General features: G+C 43.3%; 2 protein-coding genes across 3 annotated transcripts in view; both read right to left on the bottom strand.

The window, feature by feature from the left end:
- The window catches only part of SYT5 (synaptotagmin 5), a 41,517-nt gene extending 32,434 nt beyond the window's left edge, over positions 1-9,083 (bottom strand). The window contains exon 1 of one of the 2 annotated variants that reach the window (XM_034423235.3): positions 8,995-9,083. In XM_034423235.3, the coding sequence (XP_034279126.1) occupies positions 8,995-8,998 (4 nt within the window). In that variant the 5' untranslated portion in view covers positions 8,999-9,083. Of the gene's footprint in view, positions 1-8,749; positions 8,883-8,994 lie in introns of those variants that run through there. The other variant, XM_034423236.3, reaches the window with a different exon arrangement.
- Positions 9,084-13,510: 4,427 nt separating this feature from the next.
- PTPRH (protein tyrosine phosphatase receptor type H) overlaps positions 13,511-19,585 on the bottom strand; it is a 60,902-nt gene continuing 54,827 nt past the window's right edge. The window contains exons 18-22 of the mRNA XM_087893552.1: positions 19,005-19,139; positions 17,708-17,830; positions 17,246-17,406; positions 16,480-16,615; positions 13,511-14,076 (exon numbers count right to left, since the gene is read on the bottom strand). Of these exons, the coding sequence (XP_087749678.1) occupies positions 13,939-14,076; positions 16,480-16,615; positions 17,246-17,406; positions 17,708-17,830; positions 19,005-19,139 (693 nt within the window). The 3' untranslated portion in view covers positions 13,511-13,938. The remainder of the gene's footprint in view (positions 14,077-16,479; positions 16,616-17,245; positions 17,407-17,707; positions 17,831-19,004; positions 19,140-19,585) is intronic.

Here is a 19,585-nt window from a genome sequence, read left to right as displayed (position 1 = left end):
AAATAATTTTGGCCCAAATAATTTAAAACAACCCAAATTAAAACCGAATCAATTAAAACTGAGAGGACGGGATCAAGCCAGCCCAGCTAGATGGAATAAGTGTGTTTTTAGGGCCCGGCGAAAAGTCCGGAGGTCTGATATCGTGCGTATCTCAGGGGGTAAGTCATTCCAGAGGGCTGGTGCCGCCACAGAGAAGGGTCTCCCCCTGGGGGTCGCCAGCCGGCACTATCTGGCTGGCGGCACCCTGAGGAGGCCCTCTTTGTGCGAGCGAACTGGCTGGTGGGAGACTATTGGCGGCAGAAGGCGGTCTCACAAATACCCCGGCCCTAAGCCATGGAGCGCTTTAAAGGTGGTCACCAACACCTTGAAGCGCACCCAGAAGACCACAGGAAGCCAGTGCAGCTCACGCAGGAGAGGTGTCACGTGGGAGCGCCCCGTCGCTCCCATAATCCCCCGCGCGGCCGCATTCTGGACCAACTGCAGCCTCTGGGTGCACCCCAAGGGGAGCCCCATGTAGAGAGCATTGCAGTAGTCCAGTCGGGAAGTGACAAGTGCTTGAGTGACCGTGCGTAGGGAGTCCCGATCCAGAAAGGGACGCAACTGGCGTATCAGGTGAACCTGATAGAAAGCCCCCCTGGCCACGGCTGTCATATGCTCTTCTAAAGACAGCTGTGCATCCAGGAGGATGCCTAAGTTGCGAGCCCTCTCCGTGGGGGCCAATGATTCGCCCCCAATAGCCAGCAATGGCACCAGCTGGCTATATCGGGACGCCAGAAGCCACAGCCACTTGGTCTTGGAAGGGTTGAGTCGGAGCCTGTTTCTCCCATCCAGGCCCGCACGGCCTCCAGGCACTGGGACATCACTTCAAGGGCATCGTTGGGGTGGCCTGGGGTGGAGATGTACAGCTGAGTGTCGTCAGCGTACTGATGGAACTCCACCCCAAAGCCACGGATGATCTCGCCCAGCGGCTTCACATAAATGTTGAACAGGAGGGGCGAGAGGACCGACCCTTGTGGCACCCCACAAGCAAGGTGCCTCGGGGTCGACCGCTGCTCCCCTGTCAACACAGATTGCGACCGGTCAGAGAGGTAGGAGGAGAACCACCGCAGAACGGTGCCCCCCACCCCCAAGCCCCTTCAACCGGTGCAACATGATACCACGGTCGATGGTATCAAAAGCCGCTGAGAGATCTAACAGGACCAGGATAGAGGAGCAACCCCTATCCCTAGCCCTCCAGAGATCATCCACCAACGTGACCAATGCCGTTTCCGTGCTGTGCCCAGGCCGGAAGCCGGACTGGAGCGGGTCCAGATAGACAGCTTCATCCAGGTACTGGGGAAGCTGCCGCGCCACCACACTCTCAACAACCTTCGCAACGAAGCGAAGGTTGGAGACTGGACGATAGTTAGCCAAAACAGCTGGATACAGAGAGGGCTTCTTGAGGAGGGGCCTCACCACCACTTCTTTCATTTCATATCTTGCAATGCCTGTCTTAAATTTTTTTTAGCAGCTTCTAGAGAGGTAAGAATATTATTTTACTAAAGGGAGAACAAACAGACAAGATTGGCCCAGGAAAAATTAGTCTGTTGGTGCCAAAACAATAAAGTTTCCAATTTCCTGGATCAACTTTATTTTTGGTCATGAGATCTACCTACAAGTATGGAAAAATGGTTGAAGCAGGCTGAGCCCAAATTCTCTAATTCAGAAATCCTTTCATAATCCACAATCTTCTGCACCTGTCTTGTCTTCTTTTCCAACAACCTCATTTAGAAGGAAAATGAAGTGTGTGTAAGGGAACGTTTTAAACTCCTAGACGCCCCTTGCATGCATATGATTATGGTTGAGAACATGATTAAATACATAATCCCCAAAGATCCTTAAAAACAACTGCTTGGATGGGAGTTAAGCTCTTGTTAACCTTCCCTCTGCCATTTCCTCCACCAGCAAGCAAAACACAATTCTGTGTAAACATCAACCTCCTCTCTACTCTAATCCAGCCAGTTCCTTTGTAGAAGGCCCAGTTGCCAGATCCATTTATTTTTAGACAGAAGACCTGAAATCTAACAGCTTTCATAACAACCGGAGTCCAACAACTCACTGCCAGAGAGAGAGCATGAGAGAGCATTTACACCCCAATTTTATTTATAGCACTCAGAGAGCCTATGATCTGTTTAAATTCATCAGCAAACCACTAAGGTGCATTTCCTAATGTTTTGCAATAAAAAGAAACTGTGTGAACGGTTTGGATAGGCACAACACATCTAAAATGATCAAATAATTCTGCCACATCACTTGAATGAAAATGTTTCTGTCTATGCCTCTCTCTCTCTCTCTCTCATCTCTCTCTCATCTATCTATCTATCTATCTATCTATCTATCTATCTATCTATCTATCTATCTATCTCATCTATCATCTAGCTATCATCTATATCTATCTATCTATCTATCATCTATCTATTATCTATCTATCATCTATCTATCTATCATCTATATCTATCTATCATCTATATCCATCCATCCACCCACCCACCTATCTAATCTCTCTCTCTCTCTCTATCTCTTCCATCATCTATATCTATCTATCATCTATATCTATCTATCTATCTATCTATCTATCTATCTATCTATCTATCTATCTAATCTATCATCCCTCTATCATCTATATCTATCATCTATATCCATCCACCCACCTATCTATCTATCTATCTATCTATCTATCTATCTATCTATCTATCTATCTATCTATCTCATCTATCATCTATCATCTAGCTATCATCGATATCTATCTATCTATCTATCTATCTATCTATCTATCTATCATCTATCTATTATCTATCTATCTATCATCTATCTATCTATCTATCATCTATATCTATCTATCATCTATAACCATCCATCCACCCACCCACCTATCTAATCTCTCTCTCTCTCTCTATCTCTTCCATCATCTATATCTAACTATCATCTATCTCTATATCTATCTATCTATCTATCTATCTATCTATCTATCTATCTAATATATCATCCCTCTATCATCTATATCTATCTATCATCTATATCCATCCACCCACCCACCTATCTATCTATCTATCTATCTATCTATCTATCCATCCATCCATCCATCCATCCATCCATCCATCCATCCATCTATCTATCTATCTATCTATCTATCTATTATTACCTTTGCATTTATCTATGATAATTGTAGAAGTTGCATTTTTAATTCTTTACAGCCTTACGCTAAACGCGCTGCATTGGAACAGAAAGCCAAAAAAAAAAAAAAAAAGGGAAAGGAAAGGAAAAGAAAGGAAGGGAAAAAACAAACAAACCCCTACGTGCATATGTAGAGGCAATGCACAGACTTCTTTACTGCAGCCCCAACATAAGTAAAGATTAAAAACTGGATTTTGATTGAATTTAGATGAATTCTGGATTAAATTCAAACTGTCTTGAAAAATTCCCCAATGGCCACTCAAATCCTTAAAAGCTTGCTCAGAAATTGTGGTCCACAAAAGTTACTTCCTGTGAAAGAAATGAGAAGCCTGTCTGACTCTTCTCAACTTCATCCTTTGTTTAGATTCACACAATGCTACATTTCTGTGGAAGCCTCTGCACAGGCTGACTTTGAAGTTAAATTAGGGCTACTGTATCTCCGCTGCAAAAATTCAAATTACCACAAGAGGGCAGCAAAGGTTAGGTTTGCTATTACTCTAGTGGTCACTTGGGATTTTTACAGCTCAAATTTGGTTACTTTAATTAAGCATGAGGCACAGTGTTGCAAAAATGGCCACTAGTGGGTAGACACTGACCATCTGGACACAATCTAGCAAACTATAGCAGTGGGAGACATGAATGGTTTTTCTCTTTCTCTCTAAATGCCTAGACAAGTATGGATAGGCTAACTTGATGACGTAGGAGCACTTGCAAAACGCTACCCATCTCCTTAGGAAAACCATGGCAACCGATCCAAGCCTCACGTAGCCTGGCAGGAGGAGGAAGGAAATCCACACACTTAGAACACTTCAATCTGCTCTTTGCCAAAGCAATATCTGTATTTCCCCATCTATCCCTCTTTGGGAGATAACTGTATCTCAAAAATGGAAGAGGATGTAAGTGGAGGGTGGGGAAACCTTTGCTTTTGAGGAAATTTGTACAGAGATTTTTTTTTTATAGAATGTATTTAAATATGATCAAAATGTATCATCTTTATCAAGTGATGGGTTAAGAGTTCAGTATGATCACAACCTCACGTGCTTTTTGTCCATTTTACAGATCAGGAGCCAAGCAGCAAGTTTGAGACCCAAACTCTCTCGTCCCTGGGCCATTCTCCTATAAGGAGAATCCAAGACCTCTGTGCCTTCCGCCGTTCCCTTAAAACTTTCCTTTTCCAACAAGCCGGGCTGGCCTAACAATGCCTTTTAAATGATTTTAAATTTGTATGTTTCTTAAATTTTTGGCCAAATTGAGATATTTCCTTTTAATTTGTTCTTAATGTTTATATTATGTGTTTTTATCTGGCTGTACACCACCCTGAGTTCCCAGGAAGAAGGGCGGTATATAAATTCGAAGTAAAATAAAATAAAAATAAAATTCTGAGTCTCACAGAATTTTTGAGCTACACAGATAGGCAGGAGGTTGGTACTGAGTTGCTGTCTCCAATATCAATTCATTCCAGGGGTGGGTTTTACTTACCTTTACTACCGGTTCGCAACAGGAGTGCACATGCTTCTGGGCATGTGCAGAAGCTTCTGGGCATGCATGCAGATCATACTTTATGATGTCCGGGCAGGTGGACAGAGCCTCCCGCCATTTTTACTACTGGTTCCGAAGAACTGGACAGAACCAGGAGCAACCCACCACTGATTCATTCCTTAATATGAAAAAGTCTATACAGATAGTCCTCCGCTTATGACCACAATTGAGCCCAAAATTTCTGGTGTTAGGCGAGACATTTATTAAGTGAGTTTTGCCCCATTTTAGGACCTTTCTTGCCAAAGTTGTTAAGGGAATCATTGCAGTTGTTAAATTAGTAACAAACTTGTTAAGTAAATCTGGCTTCCCTCTTGACTTTGCTTGTCAGGAGGTTCGCAAAAAAGGGTCACATTGTTCTGGGATATTTCAATGCTCAAAAATATGAACCAGTTGCTAGGCAACCAAACTTCGATCACGTGGCCAAGGGGATGTTGCAATGACCCTGTGAAAAATGGTCTTGTCACTTTTTTCAGTGCTGTTGTAACTTCAAATGGTCACTAAATAAACTGTTATAAGTTGAGGACTACAAGTAGCCCTCAATTTACAATAGTTCATTTAAGTTCCGTTCAAAGTTACAATGGCACAGAAAAATGTGACTTATGACCATTTTTCATAGTTAAGACCATTGCAGCACCCACATGGTCATGTGATCAAAATTCAGGTGCTTGACAACTGATTCATACTTACGACCGTTGCTGTGTCCCAAAGTCATATGAACCCCTTTTGTGACTTTCTGACCAGCAATGGGGAAGCCAGATTCACTTAACAACCAGGTTACTAACTTATCAACTGCAGTGATTCACTTAACAACTGTGGCAAGAAAAGTCATAAAATGGGGCAAAACTCACTTAGCAAATGTCTCACTTAACAACATAAATGTTGGGCTCGATTGTAGTCGTAAGTCTACAGGACTACCTGTACTTGTAATTCACTTCTGGATAACAAACTCTTAAGTAACAAAACCATGGAAGCCTTTTGTCTTTATACCAGCTGTCCCCAACCTTTCCGGCTTGACAGCCTGGCCGGGGGCCACGGGGGAGGGGAAGGGGAGAGGGAATGGTTCTGTGTGAGTGGCAGGTGTGCATACACGTGTGCACAGCTCCATTTGCACAAGCTGTGGGTGCTTGTGTGGTCCAGTTCTGAATGGGCCACAGCCCAATAGTGGGCCGCGGTCTGGGAGTCGGCGACCCCTGCTTTATACAAAAGGATTTCCTAAATTGATTTATCAGCCTGAGTGGGAATGATTCGCCTGCTTCATTTCTGAATATCATTCTACTAAAGGCTAAATAGGAAAGCCAGAATGACAAAGAAGCAAGTGGTAAATAGATCCTCCATTACCTTTATAGTCCTTCTATTCCTTTAGCAAGAGAACCTAAGGCACAAAGTAAAACTTTTCCTAACGTGCAGATACAGTGCAATGATGGGGGAAGCTTCACCTACTGAATTTCTACATGCAGTAGAGGAGCTCAGTATTCAGGTCGCCTATGACAGTGCCCCCCCACACCAACCTTTAGGGCACCAGGGACCGTTTTCGTATATATAGAGAGATTTTTCCGAGGACCAGAGGGGGCGTGGTTTGTTAGCGTGGCCTGGTTTTTGGCATACCGCGGACCATAGACTGGGGATTGGGGACCCAGGCCTTATGATACATTCAGCATTGAATGAAGATTGGGAATATATATACTTTATATATCCCTCCCCCTGTCAGGAAGAGTCATTCACAGAGCCAAGGTGGGAGAGATTAAGAAGTTGAACTTGGAACTCATGGTCAATCCCTTGAATTTAGGTCAATGAGCCCAAAGCCCTTCACAGGATGTTAGTGAGGATAAAATGGGGAAGACTTTCCAGAAAGCTGCCTATCGTTCTTAAAGGAGGGTAGGATTGGAATACAATAAATATCTTTAAAATATTGATCCACACATTGTTGTAGTTTGTTTAAACAGGTTTATTCAGTAACCCATAATCAGCAGGGTTCACCCAATGCAGCTAGCAGTAAAACCATAATTTCTGAGCTTTCCCAACAAGTTAAGCCAAAAGGAAGCAAACTCAGCCACAATAATTCTGAAAGTATCTTTTAGTTAAATTCTGGAGATTTCCTCTCTTTAAATTAAATTCTCCTAACCATCCTTTGTAGAACGCTGATTATATTTGGAAGTATGCCAAAAAGTATATAGGAAGTCCTTGACTTATCACCATTCATTTAGCAGTCATTCAAAGTTATGATGGTACTAAAAAAACCCCATCCAGTTCTCTCCTTTATCACTGGTTCTTACACTTATGACTGTTGTAGTGTCCCCAGAATCATATGATCAAAATTTGGGTGTTGGTAATTGGCACGAATTTACAAAAATTGCAGTATCCCAGATCACAATTTGCAACCTTCCCAGATGGCTTCCAACAAGCAAAGTCAATGGGGAGAGCCAAATTTACTTAATCTATGTCAGTCACTTAATGATCATGGTGATTTGCTTAACAACCATAGCAAAAAAAAAAGTCCTAAAAATGGATGCAATTCACTCAACAACTACCTTACTTAGCAATTTAGATTCTGGTTATAAGTTGAGGGCTGCCTGTATATGTGCACAAGAGCTCTGACTTAAGGGAATAGTCTATGTTTAAGTGCTAGAAAGAGCAACTGGAATCATGAACCAGTCATAGATCCTTGTTGGGCTAGCAGCTGAAGGCTGGCATGGTGGTGTAGTTACAGATAGTCCTCGATTTACAAAAGTTCATTTAGTGACTGTTCAAAGCTACAACAGCACTGAAAAAAGTGACTTACAATCATTTTTCACATTTACAACCGTTGAAGCATCCCCATTTGGACATGTGATCCAAATTCAGATGCTTGGCAACTGATTCATATTTATGACGGTTGCAATTATCCCGGGATCACAAGATCCCCTTTTGCAACCTTCTGACAAGCAAAGTCAATGGGGAAACCCGATTCACTCAACCACTGTGCTACTCACTTAACAACCACAGCGATTCATTTCACAACCGTGGCAAGGAAGGTTGTAAAATGGGGCAAAATGTCTCACTTAGCAGTGGAAATTTTGGGCTCAATTGCGATCTTAATTGAGGACTCTCTGTATTCTGTTCAACTGAATTCTAAGTCTATCTCCATCCTAAAACTCACCGGGTCTTGCCTTTTGGCCATTGATCATTTCCCTTCCCTAGCCCACTGCAGTGTAAAAAGAGAAGGGATGCCCCCATGCTTTTTTTGGGAACCTCTTGGAGAAAGGGGGTGGGGGTGGATAAAATCGTTCATACTCCCTTCACAAAATTTTCTAGTGATGAGGTGAGGAATTCAACTTCAACGTGTCCAAATGCACTTGTGGAATTCCACTGAATGCAGCATACCCAAACCAAGCCCTTGCCTTAAGCCTGGCCTGCTTTGAAAAGAAGCAAAGAGCTGGCTGGTTTCATTAGCTTGAGAGAGAAAGAGAGAAGTTATGCCCCACCCTTAAAGCCACAATTTGCTTCCATCTGAATTATTGATGGCTGAGAAGGGACAACTCCCTTCAGTTCAGACTTCACCATGGCAAAAAAACCACCCAACCCTAAATATACTCTTGTTTTATACGGGTGCCCACGCATATAACCAAACAAGCAATCTAAATCTGTCCTCTTCAGGTGGCTGGCTTCTTTTCTGAATTCAGGGAAGCCACATCCCTACGTATAGTACATTTTAAAAAAAAGAATTTAAAGGAAACCAGAGTTGCAGTAGAGAAAGAAAAGGGAGGAAACGGGATTCAGAGAGTTCCTCCTATTGAAGAACCTGAGTTGGGTGCTGCCAATTCTCAATTGTGCCCCTCCCCCCTTCAGCGCAAGCCTGATTCCATTTGGGAACCAAAATGATGCCCCTGCGAGGCAACCTCTCCACGAGGCACCGCTTGTGCAAGAGAAGCAGACACGCAACCACACTCTCACAAGTTAAAAGCACACCCATGATTTTTTTCTCCTTCTTGAATCTTTGTACGCGGAGCAGAACACCTGCCTTTGTTTCCTGAGCTCCGAGGGATCGTCCTCCGCTGCAGGGAAGGGGTTCAGGTGATCTCCCGATCTCCCCTTTCTTCCTCCCTCCTCGATCCGATCGGGAAAAGCCAAACCAACAAACGCGTTAGTTGTATCCCGCAACGCAAAACGTGGAGGTTGAATGAGCAGTTCAGCCCTGGGAAACCCACCCATTTGCTCGCGGCAGATCTTCCCAGAAAACCGAAGTCCCAAAGGGGCGCTTCTTACCCATTTTTTCCCCTTCCCAGGAGGAGTGGCGGTTGTCCTGGACAGATCAAAAAGCAGGGCGAGACGAAAGCAAAATGAAAGAGGAGCAGCGGGCAAGAACAAAATCGTTGCCTTTTTTTTTTTTTTTATTGTGGTTGCCTTTTTTTTTTCTTTCCTCAAAGAAGCTCTCCAACGGAGCTGTCCACGGCCCGTGGTTCTGAAACGTTGCTGGCTGAGGGGGTGGAGCTAGGAAGGAAAAGGTGGGGTTAGAGAGAAGGCTAAAGAAAGGCAGGGGTGGACGGGGTGTGTATCTCTGTTGTGTGGAGATATGGGGAAAGGGTCTACGGATATCAAGTTCAATATATAAAGCCATATCCATTCTGGAAGAGGGCATGGAAGTCATGTAAAGCCTTGTACACAGAGGTATGACTTAATGTAACATCTGTATATCTTTCTTTTTGTTCACTTTAAAGAAAGGTGGATGCATGATTCATTCTGTATTTCCCTTCCTGAAACACCATTGAGTACTATACACTTATCCATGTACTTATCACAGGGGTCTGTGAAGTCAACCCAGCCTCACAAGCATTCATACTGTATGTCTGTGATTACAAAGCACAATACTTGATAGGGATGCTACAAGAAATTGAGGGAGTGGGGTTATATAAAGCAAATAGTTATCCCCGGTCTGCTGGGCATCTCAATCTAGATCTCAGCAACAAAAGAGCCAACAGGAAGGGACTGTCACCTTCCTAGAGAAAAAAGGCAAATCCACCCAGAGTCCAAACTTCCAATAATTTCAATTTTCAATCTGGCTCCTTCCAGAAGGTGGTATTGAGAATCTCCTTGGAGAATTTTGGGTATTTGCCATCCTCCCAAAATATATTCTGTAGGAGAGCTCCTTATGTGGAGAAAGGATGGCCATGAAAACCAACATAAATTATGTGTCTACGCTAGTGATGGGAGATCTGTATGGATCTCCTACTATATAGCTTGACTGTCCAAACACTTGAAATTCAAGGATAGCAATCCAGAACCAGATATATTGTTCTGGCTTGCACAACGTACTGTGTGAGTGAATAAACCTGCATGCTTGTGTGTGGTAAGTGTGTGAATATTAGAGAGGAAGAATATATGCACAAGAGTTCATATATAAAACTCTTGACCCATTTTTCATAAGTGGCTGAGAAAGTCAGAAATATGGGAATGAGAGTCAGAATAACAGAATAACAGAATAATAGACTTGAAAGGGACTTTGGAGGTCTTCTAGTCCAACCCCCTTGCTCAGGCAGGAAACCCCATACCATTTCAGACTAATGGTTGTCCAATCTCTTCTTAAAAACTTCCAACGATGGAGCTCCCTCAACTTCTGGAGGCAATTCATTCCATTGATTAATTGTTCTGTCAGGAAAACTCTCCTTAATTCTAGGTTGTTTCTCTCCTTGATTAGTTTCCATCCATTGCTTGACACTTTCTTCTTTGTGGCAACTGCTTAAATTTTGGAACACTGCTATCCTGTCACCCCTAGTCTTTCTTTTCACTAGACTAGCCATACCCAATTCCAGTCAACTATTTGCCAATCATAGGATATTAAACCCTGCAAGAGAGCAATTGCCTCAGTCACCATTTACAGTTATGACAGTGATGAAACTAACTTTATAGCCAATGCTTTTCAGACATTCACAGGTCTGTAAAGGAAAGGAAAGCTGAAATAAGATCCTAAGCTCAGTCAGACCTTCATTATCAATTGTTTTGCTTAACAATGGAGCTTCCGGTCCCAATTCTGGTCACTAAACAAGGACTACTTTTATGCAAAAGCAATTAAGAGGATGTTCCCCACCTCTGCACTCTATGATAAACCTGAAAGCATTTGTATTCTTTCAAACATTTTTTTTTTTGATGTTTTGGAATCTACTTCCAGTTGTAGATTTTCGATTACTTTGTCTGGCTTCCTTTGCTTTTTGTGTTTTAAAGATCCTGATCTTCGCAGCAGATGTGCAGTATTAATGTAAGATGCCAGAAGATGAACAGCTGACTCTTTATGTTGTAGGGTGCATTCTCAACAAGGCAGTTGGAGAGGGAGATTATATCACAAATGCACAAAACATACAGAGGTGGCAAGTGAATGAATGTAAAGAAAATAGAACAAGGCTGAATGAGTGGAATACGGTTCTCTTGTAGAACAGTGGGAAGGCTCATCTCAAGTGTTATGGGTGTATGCTTTGATAATAGAATGGGTCATGTGATAGTGAAGTGGAAAGGTATAGATATTCACACTTGTACAAATAAAAAGAAGTGTGGGTCATTCTGTGTAAGAGGCAGAGCGCGAAATAGAGGAGGCTATCTTTGAACTGGGTGGGAATAGTCACTTATGAGGAAGAATGGTGTGTACTGTTGCTAATGGGCTTGTGCTGCAGAGGGAGATAGAACAAAGATGGACAGAATTGGGGGGGGGCTAAAAGAATTGGATTGTACGTATCTATGTTGTGTTGTGGGTTTGTGTGAGTGAGAGAGACAGAGAGAGGCATTGCTGCCCTCCTGTGGAGTAAGCAACTCCTCTAACAAATATTTCTGGCTCACTCCATAACAAAATTAAGTTAGGTGAGTTTTTGGCATTTAGTTTTATCAACAGCATATACACACAGAGAGAGCCATCTTTCTAGTAAAACTACTAACTGCTTTTCCTTTCAAAAACCCAGAAGGAAAATGCACGAGAACTTGACTTTACCCATCGTGCATTTATAGTGCAAGAATTATTTTCTGCGTAAAGGAATCTTTGACTCCTCATCCACTTCCCCACCTCCTTTCTGAAGCTTGTTGATCAATCATCTCCATCCATTGATCATTTTGGTTAGGATTGATGAAAATTGAAGTCTAATATCATCTGAAAACTGACAGCTCTCTATTACTCATTTCTAAAGGTGACAGCCTGGTATTCTGATGGATGAATGTCACCGTTCTCCCAAAGAATTCAAAAGATTGGGTTAGCTTCCAGCTTTCTACTTTCTCATCTCTTTAGCAAATCTAAGAAGTCTGGATCCCAAGCAGCCCCTGCCCTAACACAGGAGTAATAATAGGAAGGAAAAACAGGAGGAGGGAAGAAGAAGAAGAAGAAGAAGAAGAAGAAGAAGAAGAAGAAGAAGAAGAAGAAGAAGAAGAAGAAGAAGAAGAAGAAGAAGAAGAAGAAGAGGAGGAGGAGGAGGAGGAGGAGGAGGAGGAGGAGGAGGAGAAGGAGAAGGAGAAGGAGAAGGAGAAGGAGAAGGAGAAGGAGAAGGAGAAGGAGAAGGAGAAGGAGAAGGAGAAGGAGAATTCTGGATCAAACTCGTACCTCTTTGATTTATCAGCTTTGGGATCGAAATTCAACTCAGTTTCTTTCCTGTCCCACCATTCTTACTTGCAATTTACCCTCCTTCCAGTTGCAAGGTTTCAGTAGCTTTCCTCCCAAAAAGACCATACAATGTAGAGCCCCACCACTAGAATGAGTTTACTTGGAGCACATTCAGGAACCTGCAGCCAGGAGGAGTCCCAATTCAGTTTTGCTGAAGAAAGGTCTCCTCCTCACCACCCTCCTTCTCCTCCTCTCTTTAGAGGATGTGAACCCAACTTTTTCCAACAGGTAAAAAAAAAAGATGTCAAGAGAGAAGGACCTGGGAGAGCACCTTGAGTATGCGTTGGTATGGTTCCTGAAGAGCACCTCTCACCCAGGGTTGCCTCCCATTCTGTGAGTACCACTAGTGAGCTGCATTCATATGTCTGTCCATATATACATATTGCATATTGCATTCATATATATATGCATGCATTTATCTAGGTATATGTATGTATGCATGTACACATATACAGTACACATACACACACGCATTCAAATTTGCCTTTTAGATTTGTCTAGAAGGTATCTACAAGGCAGATCTGAATGCATATAAGTTACATAGGTACATATAAATATATAAATGCATGCATATATATGAATGCAATATGCAATATGTATATATGCAGATATATGAATACAACATGTAATATATTCACATACATATATACTGTATATATGGGAGGTATGGAAGGTGCAAGGGAGACTATTATATATTTGTGTGTGGAAGGAAGGAAGGAAGGAAGGAAGGAAGGAAGGAAGGAAGGAAGGAAGGAAGGAAGGAAGGAAGGAAGGCATCCATACACTCACACCTGTGTGTGTGTGTGTGTGTGTGTGTGTGTGTGTGTGTGTGTGTATATATATATATATATATATATATATATATATATATATGACACTTATGACAGCTCCATGGCAACATTGTGGAGCTGACACTCAGGTTGCTAAGGCAACCAAATAATTCAGCCAGGCTGTGCTTCAGTCTTAATTTCTTTTAGGGCCCATTATACTTTCCACACAGTATAATTGGACAAAAAACGCCGCTGTTGTGCCACAATTGCTACCCTCCCCCATCCTGCCCTCCCAATTCCCAGTACAGTGGTGTGAGAGAAGAGGATGAATTGGGGGGGGGGGGGCAAAGGAGTAAAAAAACCATTGTGTATATCAAGAACATAAGTTCATTGTCAACAGGAAAAAAATGTTTCTTTTGCGCAACCTGGTAAAGTCAGACACTCACACTTCAGTTTTCCGTTATTTCAAAGGTTACTTAATATGTTTGATTCAGTTTTGTATCGTGGCTTTGTCTTAGTCATTTTGTATGCCAACAATTTTTTTCACAGCTGGTCATGTTTACTTAATTAATCGACGAAACCATTACTTGAGGCTAAAAGGGAGGCTCTGAATCACTGGGAACCTTCTTATTTCGATAGTTAATTATTTCAGAGAAAAAGATTACCTATACAGTCTGGGATGTTTGCTTTGGAAAATTTACTCCATTTAAAACATGGACGTTAAATACGGAGTGGGGGGGGGAATGCCTCAAACGTTTTTGGAGAGTGGCAATTGGTTTTGCAACCTATAGAAGGTAGCCAAGCCTCTCACACACGGGAGACCTCATAGTCCTGCATAGCCAAGATGTTTTCATAGACAGCAGGATGCTCCAGGATCACCCTGTCGTTCTTTGGAGCAGATTGGATCCCATCCAGGAGACACTGGTGCAAGAAGACATACTGATCCTGTAGAAAAGGAGACAGGAGCAGGGGAGGATTTGACAGCTGAAATGGGCATGAACGATTGATTTGAGTGGTCCCACAGGAACATCACCAGTGAACAGCAGTATTGGCCAATTTGTTGAGGTGGGGGGAAGATGATGGAGAAATCGCACTGGGAAATGTGGATGTTTGTATAGTTATGCACATGGCAAGCTCAGTTGGGAGCTGATTCAAATGTGCCCCAGTTCCTGCCAGCGCATAAATCCATCTGCCCAGCTTGGGGGAAAGTGCCCAGCTGATTTCAAAAAGCCAAGCCAGATCAGACCTGGAAGTCGTAATTGGTATGGGAAGATCACCAGAAAAATCCATGGCTGTTTGGGAGGTCAAAACAAAAACTATTGGCAGTGGGAGATCAGCAGAGAATTTCAGGGCAGCAGGCTAGCCTTGGAGGGTTGAAAAATTAATACTGCAAGAAGACAATGGCAAACTGTTTCCTTCCTGTTGCCAAGAAAACTAAATAGATGTATTGATGTAGTCACCAGGAGTGGAGCTCAACTCCAAGGCAGCTTTATCTTGTCACAATAAATCTAAACACCAACTGAGTGGCTTGGAAGTTAAACAAGACTAGTCCTGGTTAATACGTGGATAGAAAATGACCAGGAAGTTCTTGATGGAGATCAAAAGCACCCCATGGAAGCAGGCAATAGCAGTCCCTTTGACACTGGCCCAAAAATGGCACTTTTCCAAAAAGCAGCTGGACTTTCTTGATTTTTTCCCCTTGGAAAACATTTCACTCCTCATCCAAGAAGCTTCTTTAGTTCTAACTGAATGGTGGGGAATGGAAGGGTTTATATGCTTTGCAGTCATCTGGTTGTTAGCACTCTGAAGGTCAATCATTAGCTCTCTTTGAATAGTTGAAGCTACTTGGGGATTTATCTGTGTTTTCAGGGTCTCCTGAATCAGAGTGGAACAGATGGCTGTGGAACCTTCTTGGGGTTGCTGAAAGGACTATGGGGTAGACAGGAGAAAGGCGAGGTCATTTTCCTTCACCCTCTGTTGAAGGAGGGCTGTTCAGTTTAACATAAGCCTATCTGAACCCTCTTTCAAATAATATTAATAACAGAATAACAGATTTGGAAGGGACCTTGGAGGTCATCTAGTCCAACCCCCTGCTCATGCAGGAGACCTATACTAGGGATTCGAACCACTGAACTGCCGACCTTTCTTATTGACAAGCTCAGCTTCTTAGCCTCTGAGCCACCTAGCCAAGTCCCTTTGGTCCTGTTGCTAACAAAACTAAATGAATGTATTCAGGACATCATTAGCAGTTGAGCTCTACCTGAAGGATCATCGGCCATTGCTACATTAGCTACATTAGTTTAGAGGACCTTAAAAGTAGGATTAACCAATTTAGCAGTCATGCTGAATTTTGGTTGTTTGGTTTTTGACTTGACGTAATATGTGAACTCAGCTACAGTTGCTTGTAAAGCAAGGTTTATGGATCCACATAATATGTGAAATACTGTAGCTCATTCAACCAACCTGAGAGAAGGAAACCATAACTCATGAGTGGGCCTACACAGTGTGTTTTAGGTGTAAAATGCTTAATAACTGCATTCTTGTTGTCTATAGCAGAGTTCCCCAACCTCCGAAATGCACGCACTTCAATTCAAAAACCCTACAATTCTTACGTAGCAAGTGCAATGCTGGCTAAAGGAATTCTGGGAGTCAGATTTTACATTAGGTCATCCAGGTTGGAGGAGATTGCAGTGCTTTTTTTGGGGGGGAACAACAGCTAGACAGGGCAATTTTCTTAAACCCTTCTTCTTGGATCTCAGAAGTACAGGTAGTCCTCCGCTTACAACAGTTCATTTAGTGACCATTCACAGTTACAATGGCACTGGAAAAAGTGACATGACCATTTTTCACACTTACAACCGTTGCAGCATTTCCCCCCCCCCATGGTCATGTGATCAAAATTCAAATGCTTAGCAATCGACTCATATTTACGATGCTTGCAGTATCCCGGGATCATGTGATCTGCTTTTTTGCAACCTTCTGACAAACACAGTCAATGGGAAAGCCAAACTCACTTAATGACCTTGTTGCTAACTCAGCAACTGCAGTGGCTCACTTAATAATGGTGGCAAGAAAGGTCATAAAATGGCACAAAACTCACAACCACTGTCTTGCTTAACCACATAAATTTTGGACTGAATTGTAGACATCGGGGCTACCTGCATCTACCAACTGTACAACATGGGAAGGGATATTGGTCAAATCCAGAGGAGCTCTCAAAATGGGCTCTGAAGCACATACCCCCATGTAATCCCCCCTCACCTTGACTGATTCTCTAAAGATTTCAGAGGAGATGTTTGCCCATAGATCAGATCTGCTTCTGCATGTCACTGTTTCCCATTCTCTCACCTCATTCTGGATCATGAGTGGACGGTTCCTTCTTAGTTTCTCAACAAATGAAAAGACACCGATCTCTCCTTGGTCCTGGGCTTGGCACAGTAGTGAATCTAGGGAAATAAATGTGCCTGTCCGGCCCACCCCAGCACTGGAAAGGTGGAAAAATGGGGGGGGGGGGGGAGAAAGAGGCAATCAGGCATGGGCAACCTCAACTATGCTCTCTGGCTGTATGTAGAGACTAAGGGAGATGACTTTGACAGACATATGCAAGAACATTACATAAGCAGAGAAGGCTAAAATAGTCCCAGGAAGCAAACTAGTATTTGGAAATCACTCAGGCTGGTTTGTTCCTGAATCATTGGGGCATAAGAAGAAGGTAAAGCACAATTTGCAAGATGTTGTTATTATAGCCTATCTCAATAAAGCATAGCTCTAGTTTTTGGTGGAGTTGGTTTTCTAACTTGGTCTAGCTAGTGTGGTGGACATCATGGAAGATATTCTAGATCAGCCTGATTTAGCCCGGGGCCCTCTAGATATCTTGAACTTCAACACCCATCATCTCCAGCCAGCATGATCTATGACTTCCTTGGTGCTTGATTTATTGGAAGGTGAAGTGAGATGGAAGCCAAGTTGAGAAGCTCCTAATCAATATTGCCACTTGGCTTAGAAGGGAGAGTGACTCTGAGGAAACCTATTGGAGAAGATCTCAGCAATGAGTGTCCCACCACCCACCTTGGTTCTTTCTTGCCCCAGACCTTCCCACTCCCATTTGACGTACCTGCAGTGAACCAGAACTGGCCCATTATCCTTCATTTTGTCTAAGTTCTCCCTGACAAGATCTCGGAAATGAAGAATGGTGTCCGTCGTCTGGGGCACTCCATGATCTGGCCATGATGTGTAGTGATAATGCCTAGCATGACGGACTTCAGACATGATCATCTGTTGAGAAACACAACATTTAGATATTCCGGTCACCAAGGCACAAATGCAGGAGTGTGTGTGTGTGTGTGTGTATCTGTATTTGGGAATTCTTGATATTCATCCATGCCTACTTCCCTTTCTTTTCCCCATATCCCTTTTTGACTAGGGGTCTAGCTACCTGAACTTGCAAAAGGAAGGATGTGTTTTTCCTTGGGGTGCCTAGGGTGGAAGTCACTTTGAAACGGATTGATCCATGTAGCACTTGTGATTGTATTTTAAGGTCAGAAGAAGAAGGCAATCTCAAGTCTCGGTCACTCACCCGCTTGATACAGAAGTCACGGATGGTCCAATCAGAGAGGATGGTTTCTGTGATAACAGATACAGTAATATCATCATAGGTGCAGGGTGTGTAATCCAAGGGCCAGTAGTGTTCACATTTCACCTGGCCGGGAGAAAAAATTGGAAGGAGAATACAAGACATTTAATGGAATTTGTAGCACTGGGGACAAGAGCAGTGGTGAAATCTAAAATTTGTTACTACCAGTTCTGTGGGTGTGGCTTGGGGGGATGTAATGTGACTGAGTGGGTGTGGCCAATTTTTTTTTTACTTTTAAAACCATTTTTAAAACCATGTAAAACCATGTTAAAAAATGCATTCAAAAGGCTCTGACGATCCCAGCTGAGTTGCCTGATTGTCAGAGGATTTTAAAAAACACTCTGCCGATCAGGCAACTCAGCTGGGATCGTCAGAGCTTGGATCGTCGGAGGCATTTAAAAGAAAAAAAGCCTCTGATGATCACGTGGCTCAGCTGGGCATGGGGGGGCGGGGGCAGGGATTTTTGCTACCGGTTCTCCGAATTGCCCATCGCCATCACTACCTACTCGCCCGAGCTGGTCTGAACCGGGAGCATTTCACCCCTGGACAAGAGATAAAGTTATTAGAGCCTGTCAAATTTGGTGTCAACCATCCCACTCAGTCACCGAAGCAAAGAAAGACTTCTGGCCATTTGTTTTCCCAAGACTATATTCTTCAAATGGTTACCGAAGTAGCTTAAGATGAACCTGAGGAAAGGAAATGTCCCCTCCCTCCTCCCTCCCGGCCATCTCCTGGTTATCTGCAAATGTCCAATCAGGTGCTTATATATTGTTTAGGACAGTGGGGCCCCCAACCTTTTGGGCAGCAGGGTCAAGTTCCATGGAGAGGGTTTTCCACAGACTAGAGGGGGTCTGGTTTTGCCTGCTGCCTGCATCCTGCGAATGGGACTTGTTTGCGTGGCCCGGTTTCTGGCATGCTGTGGACTGGTACCGTCCATGGACTAGGGGTTTGGGGACCTCTGGTTTAGGAAACAGGTGCTCAGTTCCCAGCTCTGCATATCATTACTTGACCTTGGCTGGCTGTAGCTTCTCACATGGCTCAGCTGGGCTTCCATTCCCATCTTCTCTCTTACATTCCAATATTTCCTTCTCCCTCCTCCCCTCTCTTCCCCTGACTGTCAGCCCCGTGAAGCTTGGATGGGTGAGATGCAGCCATGACATTTGGATGCTGCCACAATTAAAACCCAGCCCTGCCTCCCTCAAAGGGCATCTTTGGTGCTGAAACCAAGGGCCGTTCTCACCCGTCCATTCTCAACACAATTTGTGAGCATGACTATGGTTGAGATGCGCTGCTCCCATATCATGCGCCAGAAGTCATGGAGTGTGGCAGGCAATGGGCCCTGGGCTGCGATGAACTCTTTTTCCTTCTTGTAGCCCTTGAGAGGAGAGAGGTGTTATACCAATTGATATGTACATATACACAAATGCATTTGTTCGCTTTTAAAATCATTTTCGCATTTCTAAAGCTGTTGCACGTTAGGCTCAAGGTTGCCTTGGTGAAAACAAAGCCTGAGAATTGGGAGAAGTCAACAAAACAATTGTTTCAGAAAGACAGAGTGAGGCCTCCTTATGGTCCTGCACTTGGACTGAAATCGCATTACTTCCCATTAAGTCATTAGGAGTACATAGGCTTCCAGACTAATAGACCCCAAAGAGTAGAACTCAATTTAGAGATGACCTAGAAGCAACCACTTCAGTATGTGGTGCTCATTTACGACTACTACTCCGCAACATGATGGGCAAAGACAAAGCAGACTCCCAAAATGGTCTTCGTTAAGTGAAGATGAAAGGTTTGGAGGGGGGAAAAAATAGAGTCCAAATT

The sequence above is a fragment of the Pantherophis guttatus genome, chromosome 4 (genome assembly GCF_059756535.1).
Source record: "Pantherophis guttatus breed Tessera chromosome 4, ASM5975653v1, whole genome shotgun sequence".
NCBI lineage: Eukaryota > Metazoa > Chordata > Lepidosauria > Squamata > Colubridae > Pantherophis > Pantherophis guttatus.
The sequence above is the reverse complement of the archived record's forward strand: the minus strand, read 5'-3'. Positions and strand labels throughout refer to the sequence as shown.